We start from the raw sequence: 14,707 nt of genomic DNA, 5'->3' as shown, positions 1-14,707 counted from the left end.
CAGTAGGACTCTTGTCAACCGAGGACTCATTCGTATAATAATCACCATCCAACCGAGGACTTATTACAATAATGCTAATCGAGGACTTAATACAAACATGTACCCCTACATAATTATGCAAAAGCATGCAAATGCAGACCGTTTGGAATGGTCTGCGGACAGAGGACGTCCTCGGTTCTCTGTGTTTCCTCTGTTTAAATGTGAAGTTCGTATGTGTGTTCTCGTTTTACACCATGGGTAAGTGCAAACACACACACACACACAAACAAACAAACAAACAAACACCCACACACACATCCACACACACACACACACACACCATCTTGTCTTTTACCTCTACCCCTCTTTCATGCGAGAAAGTTGGGGGTCGACAGAACAAGCAGAAATGGGATCGACAAGGAAGGAGAGAGAGATGGGGGAGGAGAAAGATGGAGAGAGGGGAGATCGAGAGTAGATGGGGCGAGGGGCGAGATCCTCATGGAGAGAGAAAGACCTTTGAGGTCGACTACCTACTCGTTGACGCCGCCGTGCATCGCCTCCGTGAGGTACCGCGCGCTGGGCGAGAGTTTGACGCTTCGAGAGGAGCGCCGGATGTTGCCCAGCGCTGAGAGGACGAAGTGGTAGCAGAAGATCGTCAGTATACACGTGCCGGCCAGCATCACGACGGTGCGGCGTGAATGAAGCCGACGTCGCATCTTAGTGGACGACGAGCACACTGAAAGAAAACGAAACATGCAGAACAGTTACAGTATATTCATATTCTAGTAGATCCACTTTAAGCAGAGATGGTGCAAGGGTATACATCTCACTTAACATTCGTCAAGCAAAAACAAATAAACAAACAAATAAAAACAAAACAAAACAAAACAAAACAAAACAAAACAAAAACCAAGAATGAACGACGCTTTAAGGATTACGAGTTTCACTTAACGTTATACATGTACCTTATACTAGTAAACCAATGACGTCTGCAACAAGGGTATATTGCCTATATTTGATAAAGTCACGGCAAATAGTTCTTCTTAAATGAAGTAATGACGTCACCGTCGAATAACTCAAGGATAGGATGGCGATAATTTCCCAACAATAAACTCTCTTGAGTCCTCAGGATGTTACACTCGCTGAATGTTATACAACACTTATTAATGTATAATGTGATTGAAACAGCCATTACTTTTTATCGCTTCGAACGATGATATTAAATGTAGCTGAAATTTCGTTCGCATAGGCCTATACCCGGAGATGATTTTTTTAGGCGATAACATCATCACTTCATGAAAAGTCCGTAACATCACGTCTTTGTAATCGGAGCTACATCACATTATGTAACATAACATATTTGTTGTTGTTTTTAGTACAATCGGAGCCAATGTTATATGCAGACACGGCCCTTATCATAAACCATTTAGAAGTTTTTGTTCCGATTCAAGTGCATATCTGTTATGATCACTTTATTCGTGAAGCCAACTTCTTGAATATGGAGACGAGGTTACGCTTTAAAACAGACAAAATACTACTGCTGGATAGCCATTTTTTCACGTGCTCCCAATGTCCTTTTCGCCCAGTGCAAAGTGGAGCAATGTAAATTCTGTCGAAGGGTAAAAGGTGTAACCCTTCTTTGAAAAAAAAAAATTGATGTAATTGATATATCACCCATACATACACACGCACACACACACACACACACACACACACACACACAAACACACAAACACAATAATGACCTGATGATAATGATGAAAGATAAAACTAAGAGAAAACAAAATCACCTAGAGGCATATTCGATCAAGGAGCCAGAGAATGTTAAATCTTGGATGACTCGACACCACGCGAGATTGGCTGAGAAAGGGACACGCATGCAGACTGCAATGCGTTGAATTTTAGATGACACTGATGCCATGGAATGAAAACGCTCCATGAAATAAGAATGGATGGCCGAGGAGGGACCCGCGACCCGGCCGGGGTAAAGAGTCGTTCCTTCATGTGATAATCACCTTTTCTTCTTCTTCTTCTTAAAGGACAAGTTCACCTTCATAAACATAAGGATTGAGAGAATGCAGCAATATTAGTAGAACACATGATTGAAAGTTTGAGGAAAATCGGACAATCCGTTCAAAAGTTATGAATTTTTAAAATTTTTGTGTTGGAACTGCTGGATGAGGAGACTACTAAGGCTCGTGATGTCATATGAGTACAACAGTATAAAGAAAATGTAAAGAAAATTCAACATATTTTCACTTTTTTCGCATAAATAAAGAGCACTTGACTTGCCTCTTTCTAAAGGCAATGGGAATAATATTACCCATAACAATTTTGTCAGTAACAAGTCAAGGGAATGTGTACTTTTTTCAAAAGATGAAATTTTGTGAAATTCTCTTTATATTTTCCTTATATTGTTGTACGCATGTGACATCATCACACTGCAGTAGTCTTTTCATCCAGCGGTGACTGCACAAAAACTTCAAAAATTCATAACTTTTGAACAGATTGTCCGATTTTCCTCAAACTTTCAATGATGTGTTCTACTAATACAGCTACATTCTCTCAATCCTTATGTTTATGAAGGTGAACTTGTCCTTTAACTCTCTGTCTTGTTCCCTTGCCATTAATATTTAGTGGATGGATTATTATTCAGGGCATACAGAATATGATTACTTTTGTGCCTGCATTGGAACAGGACAGTGACCTCCTATGTATCATGATAATCATAATGAAAGATAACGAGTATAAAATGCAAGCAGAGGACAATTCAGTGTGCCAAAACGGCGAGTTCCATGAAAAAAAAAAAAAAAAAAGGCGCTCGGCTACTCTCTAAATTCTTTAAATTAAAGGGGCATTCCGGACGATTTTCATAATTTCACATCATGTAGTACATAAATCAACAGCTTCATGTATAGATTTGTAGAATTTATTGTGGTTCTTGAGCAGAGAAACAATACTTTCAAAAACCTTAAACAAATTACACTGAACAAAGACGATGACATAGGAGCCTCACATATCTCAGAAATGTAGCAGTGTCATTCCATTACAATACCGCATGCTTGCAAGCTCACCTGTGTGTAATCTATGCATGCCTTCTTCTTTTGTGCTGCTTCCTTGAGCCACATCTCATGCATTCTTATGGTGAGGCTGCCATGTCATCATCCTTGTTTATTGCAATTTGTTATAAACTTCGAAAACATTCTTATTTTTCATCCCAATCATTATAAATCCTGAAACTCTGTACCCTGTACATGTATAACTAATTTATATATGTTCAAATGTAAAAATTTGAAAATCATCCGGAGGTCTCCTTTAAAACGAGGGACCAATCTGAAATGAGATTGAAAATCTGAATCTGATAGATTCAGAAGTCAATCTTCGCTTATAGATTTCGCCTGCCCGATTAAAGAACAATATAGTTCCACTAATAGATACCTGGCCCGGGCATGCAACATGATGGTAGATACTTTGAGTAGATTTGGGGGAAAATACCCCATCAAGGTCAGCGATAAAAGGCTACTGAACTCCGGCTAAAAATTGACCCGTAATAATAGCGTCAAGTTCTCCTAGAAATATTCACTGTTGATATGGCTTTATATGAAGGGTATATTAAAACTACGAATTAATGACGAAAAATGAGAGGTCAAGGTCAAAGGACACTGTACCTTTGTAAGTTATTGGTAGTAGACCCTCATTGTCATATCGGCCGTATCGGTTTTTGCATCACAATGAAAGCAGCCGATTTTAATATTTGCCACCGTTCACACACGCTGCAAGACAAAATAGCTGTACCAGCGCGAAGTAGTGACCGGAACGTGACCCCAGGTAACTATAACCGAGAGTGTGGACCTACTGAGGCGAGTGGCATTTGGGGGATTAAAAAAATTGTTCGCGTGCCGTTTAGACACACCGCGCAGGCCAAATTATCACCATATTTATTTCAAAAACAACCAAGAAACAACAAACAAGCGGGACTGATTTTCGTATCTCAATCTTGTGTCCCCACACGCACACACACAGTTTTCGCATAGCATTGCATAATTCGATTTTCAAACACCGCTAATTTCGGGGGTGTGTGAGTGCGGCTAGGCACAGAATGAGCACTCACGAAGTATTTGACGGTCGCTTGTGCCGACAGGGCACCTAGGGACATGACCACGACATTTTTGTCATTCCAACGCGTCCACGCTCGGGACAGTGTCAAGTACATGTACTATAGTATACGGTTACACATGCATCTTCAAGGTTGACTGCCATAAACAAAGTAGTACCTTTAAACAAAATAGAATGGTACACGTGGTTGGGAGCTGTGATTTGAAAAATGTTTCGGATCATCATATTACACGCGTATTGTTTTATCATTGGGAGCAGTGATTTGAAAAAAAAAATTCGGGTTATCACATTTGAGTTGATGGATATGTGTAGGTCATGCAGTTGTATCATGAAACATCCTGCCATATAAAGATGTTGCAATAAAGCTTATAATATAAGAAGATATCACTATTTTTCTCAATAAACCACAACTGTAGTCAGTTTATTCTAGAAACAATCTTATTTTAACTGTTGTCCACATTTTGTATACTGTTCATTTTAACAGTAGGGCCTACTTAACACCAATTACAGTGATTAGCATATTTACATTGGTTGTTTCTATCCCTGGTGCCCATGCACTCAAATTTTAAGACTATTTGGAAGCACTAAAGCTGAGGTTTTTGTTTCATCTGCAAATGGTAAATAATGCCTTTAAAATCGAACAGAAGACAAAAGATTTGGGATTTCATGTCATGGTTGCGAATCAGTGATATTAAAGGGAAGATAAACCCCAAGAACAATATGGATTGAGTGAAAGCAGCAACATTAGTAGAACACATCAGTGAAAGTTTAAAGAAAATCGGACAATCGATGCAAAAGTTATGAATTTTTAAAGTTTTGGTGTTGGAACCGCTGGATGAGGAGACTACTAGAGGTTATGACGTATGAGTGGACAACAATACCAAGAAAATATAAAGAAAATACTACAAAAATCCATTTTTCATGAAAATTACAAATTCCATCAACTTGATATTGACATATGCTAAGGGTAGCAATTATTCCCCCTACTTTCTGAAAGCGGTTGATCCACTGCTCTTTCATAATTCTAGAAAATTGAATTTTTGTTGAATTTCCTTTATATTTTCTTTGTATTGTTGTCCCCTCATACGTCATATCCTCTAGTAGTCTCCTCATCCAGCGGTTCCAACACCAAAACTTTAAAAATTCATAACTTTTGCATCGATTGTCCGATTTTCCTCAAACTTTCACTGGTGTGTTCTACTAATGTTGCTGCTTTCACTCAATCCACATTGCTCTTTGGGTTTACCTTCCCTTTAATCATGTTAACGGTGGTAACCACATGTCGAGTAGATGCAATGATGGTGTTTTCATCATGCACACACGCAACAACTCTCCCACAATAACAGGGAATTTAAGAGCAATTTTGAAAATACAAGGAAGCTTATTTTAGCTACCCTTTGTATAAACAAGAAGAAGGTAATCCATGCAGACGCTGGCTCATTACAGGGCGCGATGGCTGTAATCAGCATTTTAACTTTTATCTCCCCTTGAAAAATGGTACTCAAGCCAAGTTCCACTACCAACACGTGATTTTTTGATTTTCTTTTCCTTTTTCTTCTTCTTTTGACACGTTTTTACAGTTTCTGTCGTGAAGGAAATTGGGAAATTTTCCTGCCAAGCACAGACATTGTTTTGAGTGTAAGCTATTCAAATGTCCATTGTCAGTCGTTGGACAATGCACTATTATGCAGCACAAATTTGGCAGCAAGACTGCCAAAACACACATGAAATCCACGGGGTTCCCCTGGGTAATCATGAAAGTACTCCAAATGGCAATAATGTGAATGGAAGGGGCTAAGGGTTTAATTTTGTCAGGGCATGAGCACTTTAATCGAAAGATTCCAAGGCGACTCCATACAGACTTGGGGGGGGGGGGGGTGGCAGCTTTGTGGCTGATCCTAAATGACTAATGTATGTTCGATACTACAATGTAATGCGTGTATTGTCCATCAATTCCGCGTGATGGACAAAGGATGTGCAAGGAGACTGCATGCCTACTGTAGCTTCGTCCGGGGGGGGGGGGGGGGGAGGGGGAGGGAGGAAGGGAGGGGAGGAGGAGGGAGGCCCGAGTAGCATTGGACAATAGACAATGGAACTGGCATGATATGCAAGGGGCCGCTAGTTCGGAGTTTTGAGTTTTTCCACCCTATCTGAACTGCATCCTGCATACATTAATTTTGACATCAAAGGATAGAATTCTCTTCTCTGTTCAATGCCGTATAATAAACAGTCGGAAGTATAATTTTTTTTTACAACTTTAATACATCTCTAATCCCAGTACCCACCGCGCACTACAATAAGTGTATTCTTAGTGAGCGCGGTGATTGTGCACTTTAGTTGTATAATAGTACACTGCACTTGGCATGTCTGGTGATCATGTGATGTTGGATGAGATAACGGGAAGTACTGACAGCAGGTTATAGTTTCTGCTTTCACTATATAAATACATCATAGAATTATACACCACCTGAAGAACAAAAGCTATTCCAACTAAATATTGCACATTTAACCAAAACTCGAACAGACATTTGAAGTCACCAAACATACATTTGACATAACTAAAACTCGAACAGACATTTGAGATCACCAAACATTTGAGATCACCAAAAACAAACATTTGAGATCACCGAACAGACATTTGACATAACCAAAACTCGAACAGACATTTGAGATCACCCTTAAGGAAACCCAAACCCAAAGAGGAAATGTGGATTGAGTGAAAGCAGCACTCGAACATTAGTAGAACACATCAGTGAAAGTTTGAGGAAAGTCGACAATCGATGCAAAAGTAATCATCTTTTTAAAGTTTTGGTGTTGTATATGACTGGATAAGGAGACTTCTAGAGTTCATGACGTCACGTGTGGAAAACAATGTAAAGAAAATATAAAGGGACTGCCACAAAAAAAAAAATCATTTTTCATGAAAATTACACATTCCATCGACTTGACACTGACGGTTAAGGGTTGCAATATTATTCCCCCTGCTTTCTGAAAGCGGTTAGTCAAGTGCTCTTTCATTATGTTAGAAAAGTGATTTTTTTTTTGTCGAATTCCCTTTATATTTTCTTTAAATTGTTGTCCACACATACGTCATAACCTCCAGCAGTCACCTCATCCAGCGGTCCCAACACCAAAACTTTTGCATCGATTGTCCGATTTAAATGTCCCTATCCAAACCCTACACGTATGCAAAATAACGAGAAAGAGAGAGGGAAGGCGTTTTCACATCAGACCGATAAAAATCCAAGCTCGAAATATTTTTCGCGATCGCAAATTAGCGCGCTATTTCATTTCCTATTCACACCAGCCCGAACATTATCAAATAGCGCGCTAGTTCGCATTAATCATCCTGCTATTTCGGAAATTTCCCGAGTTGGACTCGAGAAATGTTCTCGATCAATTAGCGCGCTAATTTGTATTCACATTATCAAATAGCGCGCTATTTCGTGATCGGGTTAATTTCCCAAGTCAGAAAATAGCGCGCTATTTCGAAACATCGGGCTGATGTAAAAACGCCTAGAGAGAAAGGACAGGTTTCATGGAATTTTATGCATATTATAGGACAACGATGAAAAGTGGGCTCACATGTCATGCTACATCGCAGAGTTGCCAATTTGTGTGTGATTGCTCAAGACTCAAAAACAAATCATAACTTTCTTATATAGACCCTATTTATTATTATTCATTCCGTCATATTTAAACAGGGTAGTCCCCTCAGTTTCTCAACTGCTTTCCAGGGGAGCCCTGTGTACATAATTATACATGATAAAACATTGGATTACAATAGACTTCATAAAAAAACCTTACATACACAAAACAATACACGCTTAAAAAAGATACTATAGACCATGGAGACTGACATAAAATGTATTCTGAATTCGGCATAGACAAAGTGTATTATTATTATCTTTTATTGTCCTATGGGGGGGGGGGACGCGCTACCAAACACACATAACACACACACACACACACACACACACACACACACACACACACACATATATATATATATACACATACACATACACATACAAACATTCATTCACTCATTCATTTATTTGGCAAAATATAAAACAATATACAAGTCAAATCAGTGAAGCAAATATAACAATAAAGGCCAGGACTCCTAAGAAGCAACATGTGCTTGTATAGCTGGAGGAAAGAAAAAAAAAAAAGATACATTTTAACCATTACTCGTTGTGACATTGACCAAAATATGCGCAAAAACAAATCAATTAAAATAAGACATACAGGACTGTACATACATCAGTTGGCAAAAAACGAACAAACAAATAAACAAACATGTACCTACATTTATTTTGAGGGCACACACACTCACTCACACATCCATCTTAGTGCACATAGAACGAGATATCTGACAGTGCACAGGGGCGGATCCAGGAATTTCGTAAAGGGGTGGCGCCTTTGCAAAATTATCAAAGGGGGGCGCACGCACACCCATTTTTTTTCCTTCTATTTCTTCCCCCCCCCCAAAAAAAAAAGGGGGGGGGGTGCGGCCGGTGCGCCCCCCTGGATCCGCCACTGGTGCAGACTATTGCATGACGCTTGCATGGCGTCAATTCTTTCAGATGGTACAAAGGTGTGTACAGTGTATGTTGGGTGACGGCTTTTCGAAACAAACAGCTGATGAGCGTACATCAGCCATAGGGATACATAATCATAGCGACAGAAAGCCAATGAACACAAGATAATCGAAAGTTGGAAACATTAATAGAAGCTGGGACAGGCATATAGGCCTACATTGTAGGTAGGTGAGCGAGCTCTCTGTTTAATGGCTACGATTCATTATCAATAATCGGTCAAAGCGAAAGCAACGGGATCACAGTGATATACATCTGTCAGTTCACGTTTTCGAAAGAGCGATGGCACGACACGTTCAAATTCTTTTTAGTGTGAAGACAGATGAAATTAGAACGGTATTTCATGTTTCATTAAAACGTCAGACAGTTTCATTTAAACGTTAAGCGTAATAACTGTATATAACTGTACGAAAACCATGTAATATTAGTATTGGTATAGAAATCTCATGTTTAGGGAACAGAGATATTGGTTCCAAACGAATAAATTCAATGCAAGTTAAAAGTGTGTTAAAATTGATGTCATGACATTACACTACTTCCACCATTCCTTTAATGCAAATACCTTTTTCAACAAAAATCATGAATTATACACTTCGTACCACTTTCCCTATACTTAACAAAGTTAACGTCAACATTATGTGACATTACAATGAGCAAAGTGGTGTTAGCAGATTGGCAACACTTTTGTGCGTTGATCTTTAGTAGTGTATTATCACTTCATGTAGGCAGTTATGGCTTTGTGCCCGGTGGATTATCATTGACACAGATGCGTATACTGATAAGGTAACTGATATCAATTTTCTATGTAAGGCCTGCAAAGGTTTCATTTTTTTCTCAGCTATTGTTTCAGAACAGCTGTCTGGTTATGAGATAAAAAGAAGAAACCTTATCAATACTGTGAAAACGCGCGCGCACAAACACACACACACACATTGCTACCACATGCGCCTACATAATCTAGGAAGGCTGACTCCTTTCCACTTCATACATAAACTACTGCACACAGAGTCATGATTATGCGTGCCAATCATTGCACGTGTGCTGTCCATGTGTTAGGAGGACCACGGACAGCAACAGTACAAGGTCAAATACTAGTATAGTATACTCAGTACTGTACTTGTTATCTTGTGTCCTATTCAGCAGCGTGATCGCCAGAGCTTGGCGAAAGCGGGCGAAGACACTGCACACTACAGTGGCGACAATGAAAAAGCCACTAGCAGAATCGTTTCGTCAATAATACACTTGTATATCATACACATTTTGAAAAGATGGAATTTTTAGTGCCGAGGCATTCAAATGAAAAGAAACGTTTGCGAGCTTTGTCATTTTTTTTTTCCAAATAGACGTCCATGTATACTGAAGTGTATCCTTCACAGCAATGGTGGAACAAATTTGCCGATTTTTTTTAGTACAGAACTATCCGGGAGGGTTTTTTGTTGTGTTTGCGTGTGTGTGTATGTGTGTATAATGTGCAGATGTGTCCAATATCACTTTCAGATCAGATAACTTCCTTACAATCATGTCTTGTAGCCACTAATTCGTTAACGTTCAGTTGATTGATTTTACTTATTTATGAAAAGCAAATTTGGAGAGTGGAATGACATGTCATTTTCGATTATCATTGTTTAGAAAAGAGATAAGAAACTGTAAATCCGCTCCCTACGAAAATAACCCTTTTCTGTATTCTATAACGCAGCAACGCGATCGAACGCGCTGTTAATTGGTTGATTGATCGAATGCGTTAATCCTATATCAACGAGCTTTACTTATGATACAAAGTGATACATTATATTATATTCGTACACGTCCACTGTTGTAATTATGGAGGTACTGCATGTTGTTAACTTCACCCAGCATCCATTACAGACCGTTAAATGACCATGGTATGCAATAGTGGCTGGTTGATGGCGTGTGGAAATTACTGGTGAGTTGATGAAACGCATAACAGGAGCACAGTGGTGGTATACACGACTTCTGAGCGGAGGAGCGACTACACTGTACACTATACACAGGACAAGTTCACCTTCATAATTATGCATAAACTTGTACATACTGTAGATTGATTGAATGCAGCTATGTCGGTAAAACACATCAGTGAAAGTTGAATGACAATCGGACAATTAATCCGTTCAAAAGTTGGGAATTTAAAAAGTTTCTGTCACTGACTGGATGACAAGATTACTATAAATGTCACACGCGCAGAACGATATGAGGAAAATATACAGAGAATTAAAAAAGAAAAGAAAAAGGAATTCAAAGTTTATTTGAAGAAAATTGGTTTTGAAATGGCTGAGATATTCAAAACAAAGCAATCATAATAAAAGGGAGAACCCATCAGCTTTTATTAGGATCGCTTTGTTTTACTTTGTTTTAGGATATCTCAGCCATTTTAAAGGTAGGGAGTCCCATTTGCGTGCCTTAAATGAAGAATTGTATAAATACAGTGGTATGTTGAAGAGAGTATCATTTTAGAAACTCCCATAAAGTATTGAAAGTGGAAGGTAACATTTAGTACACTTTTATTGACCGTTAGATTTTGAATTGAATTTTTTTCGGGGCTCACCGTAAATTCCAGTACATTACTAGGCTACCTTTGCAGACCCATGCACTGCATGTGTGTCCATCATGTATATTTTGTGAAGAAAGTTCATCAAAACTTACAAACATTTCTATATACCTTCTTGCCACACACTCTCTATGTTATTACATCAGCTCTTATACTTTTAGATTTGTGTTTATAGATAAAAAAATACAGAAGACTGCAACAAAAATGCTTAAGTGTGGCTGACACACAGAACTACTGAGTAGTTGAGTTTTGTGCATTATTCAAATTGTAGATAACTGTTGACTTCCAAATTTCTCAGCAGTGGCCTAAACAAGTCCCCTGAGGTTCATATTTAATGTTTTGCTGCATTTTGGGACGTCTGTAAAAGGTATCCCCTACCTTTAAAACCGATTTTCATCAAATAAACTTTGAATTCCTCTAAGAATTGGAGGGTTTTTTTTTTACATTCCATAACGTGGTTACTATCTCACAAAAGGTTAAACGCTGAATTCTTACCTCAACCAATTTAATGTAGTATCCCTTTAAGATGGACATAAATCAGGTGGCGGCTGTGGCGAGTGGATCAAAGAAAGACCATGTGATAGGAGATATGTAAGCTCTCATTGCTCTCACCATGGAAACCACGCCTGAGATAACACTTCCGGTGCCAATGAGTCAAGTGTGTACAGAATTACACATGCAAGCCTATATGGACAGGTAAGGGTTGTGGCATGTAGTGGATTAATGGAGGGAGAAAGGAGAATTGAGATGAAACTAGAGCGAGGTGCGAGAGGTTAGGAATCTGCGTGGGATGGGATGAAAAATAATGTTCAGAGCATAAGTAGCATCCCTCTGGAAACAGTAGATCCTGTGGAGGTTGTTTTCGTTTGTTGTTGTTGTTTTGAAGTCTGCAAGCCACTGTCGCCAAACCCAATTATAATACAATAAGGTGACACGACATTTGCTCACTGCAACAATTGCTCCGGTCTTATTTTCCCCAAGGACTTGTACGGGTTATAGGGTTGTAGGGTTTTAGGATTGGTTTGATGCGAGGATTAGGATAAGGGTTAAGGTTATGTTCGTGGGTAGAATGTTTGGCGTAGCGTGCAGATACCTCATGGGAGCAATGCTTATTGTCGCAGGAGCATTAATGTCATATATAGAACTTTAATGCACCTGAGTAACACTTCTGTACCGGTACACTGCCGAGAATGATAAAAAGAGATTTTGAATGGAAACTGTAAATAATGGCCAACAGTGACATCACATGACATTCGAATCGCTTAAAACTTGATAAAACAATCTACAAGACTTTCCCCTAAGTTTGGGGCCATAATTTACTGTCACCAGGCCTATATGGTAACGCACTTCGCTCAGGGGAATGAAACCCATATATCAACACTCTCTTCCTCTCCATGACATACAGTGTATATATCACGGAAAAGATGTAATACACGAAGTTTTATATATGTGCTCCGAGAGCCAATTCACCTCCCTGGCATATTTACAAGGTGCATTGTACGCTTTCACGAAACAGTGCTGATATTCGTCCAATGCAACTGACGTGACAATTTCATCGTTTCACAATAATCTCCCTATAACCTGACATAAAGCTGCACTAACTTTCATCTACTTTTTTTTTTTTTTTTTTTTTGGGGGGGGGGGGCATGAAATTAATGGAAAAATCCCTATATAGGCCTACGTATTTCATTCGCACTACACTACTAACTAGGCCTATATGTTTGTTATGTCCATACTTTAACCTATCATTGGTGACTTAGGGGTATATAAAGGTTTACTGTTTTAAATTATAAAGTCATTATCATAAAGTGATTTCCATGATTTTTTATTTATTTGTGTGTGTGTGTGTGTGTGAGTGTGTGTGTGTGCGCGCGCACAAACGGGGTAGGTGTGAGATCTTAGCAGTTCGTTGCTCTGTTCGTGGACCTAAGTCCATGCTCTGTTCAATTGTTTTATTCATCACGGTCAGCTTGCACACATTACTTCAGTACGCGGAAGTGCGTATACAGTATACGAGTACAAGCGACAGAGAAGAACACGGAACCCCTCTTTTGATTTGAGGGAGTGATGGGGGAAATCCTTCAGGATTTATCCGCGTTACTTATACCAAGTAACATTATCGGAATCGGAAACAATCGTCACATGACAAAATCTTTCCCAGGAAGCTTGACGTCACATACAGTCATCTTTAGTGTCATCACAGCCGCGATGATCACCACACACACACACACACACACACACACACACACACACACGTGGAAACCCCCCCCCCCAAAAAAAAAAAAAAAAAAAAAAATGTAATCCACCTGTACGTACACTATAATACACTGTAGCATACGTCCATTTCAATACTTGGAATTCGGTTTTCAGCGAGCGCAATACTCAGTACTTGATGCTCTGATTATGTCAGGCAAGCCTCGGGCACACTTTTTGGTTTCCGGAAGCAACTTTTGATTGAAAGGGATGTAATATATAGTAAACTGGTGAATTGAGTAAAGCTGTTTCCCTTGGTATAATTATGCACAAAAAAAGGGGGAAAAAAAGAAGAAGTGACGATAGTATTATCTTTATTAGATCTAAAACAATAATTTACAATGTACTACTTCCGTCATGTATGCCTATATGTCCCATAATCAACCGTTTTGATGCCATGAATTCAACATTAGAGCATGGAGCGTATAGCTCCATGATTATACAGAATAATCGGTATGGTATAAAATCATGTAGGTATAGCAAACATGACATGTGTACAAACACAGTGGCGTGTGTGCGTCTGTTTCTTAAAAGCATACGTCGTGCATCCATCACAGTGAAGTTTGGGGGAAATCGGACAATTCGTGTAAAAAGTTATGATCTCAAAGGCCCGAATGCACGAACGTTGTATAATCTTGTCCATGGTTTAAACCATGGACAAAGACCGTAGTTTTGTATGGGCGCCAAGTGTCGCGTGGAATATTTCGTTACCGAAATGACTGATTTCGTAACGAAATATTCCATGCGACAATTGGCGCACTATATAAAACTACTGTCTTTGTCCATGGTTTAAACCATGGACAAGATTGTACCACCTTCGTGAATTCGGGCCTTACAGTTTTGGTGCCGCCATCGCTGGATAAGAAGACTACTAAAACAGTCCGCATGATGTCACAATTTTGGAAAAGAACATATAGACATTATAAATTAATTTTCAGAAAAGGATGAATTCAGATATAACCATTAAAAACAGTGCGAACGTTTATGTTCCACGACTCCAGTTAAAATTACTTTTACTATGAAGATTTAGTGTACTTACCCCCCCCCCAAAAAAAAAAAATAATAAGTATTGAACATATACGATAAAATAACACACACACACACACACAGAGAGAGAAAGAGAGAGAGAGAGAGAGCAATGATAAACGTCACAACTGACCTCTTCCATGGCAAACTGCACTAAACCAATGTC

General features: G+C 39.1%; 1 protein-coding gene across 1 annotated transcript in view; it reads right to left on the bottom strand.

The window, feature by feature from the left end:
* The window catches only part of LOC140236992 (CMP-N-acetylneuraminate-poly-alpha-2,8-sialyltransferase-like), a 55,444-nt gene that overhangs the window by 25,192 nt on the left and 15,545 nt on the right, over window positions 1–14,707 (bottom strand). Inside the window, exon 2 of the mRNA XM_072316939.1 lies at window positions 514–715. Coding sequence (XP_072173040.1) covers window positions 514–715 — 202 coding nt within the window. The remainder of the gene's footprint in view (window positions 1–513; window positions 716–14,707) is intronic.

Source organism: Diadema setosum, chromosome 13 (assembly GCF_964275005.1).
Source record: "Diadema setosum chromosome 13, eeDiaSeto1, whole genome shotgun sequence".
NCBI lineage: Eukaryota > Metazoa > Echinodermata > Echinoidea > Diadematoida > Diadematidae > Diadema > Diadema setosum.
The sequence above is the reverse complement of the archived record's forward strand: the minus strand, read 5'-3'. Positions and strand labels throughout refer to the sequence as shown.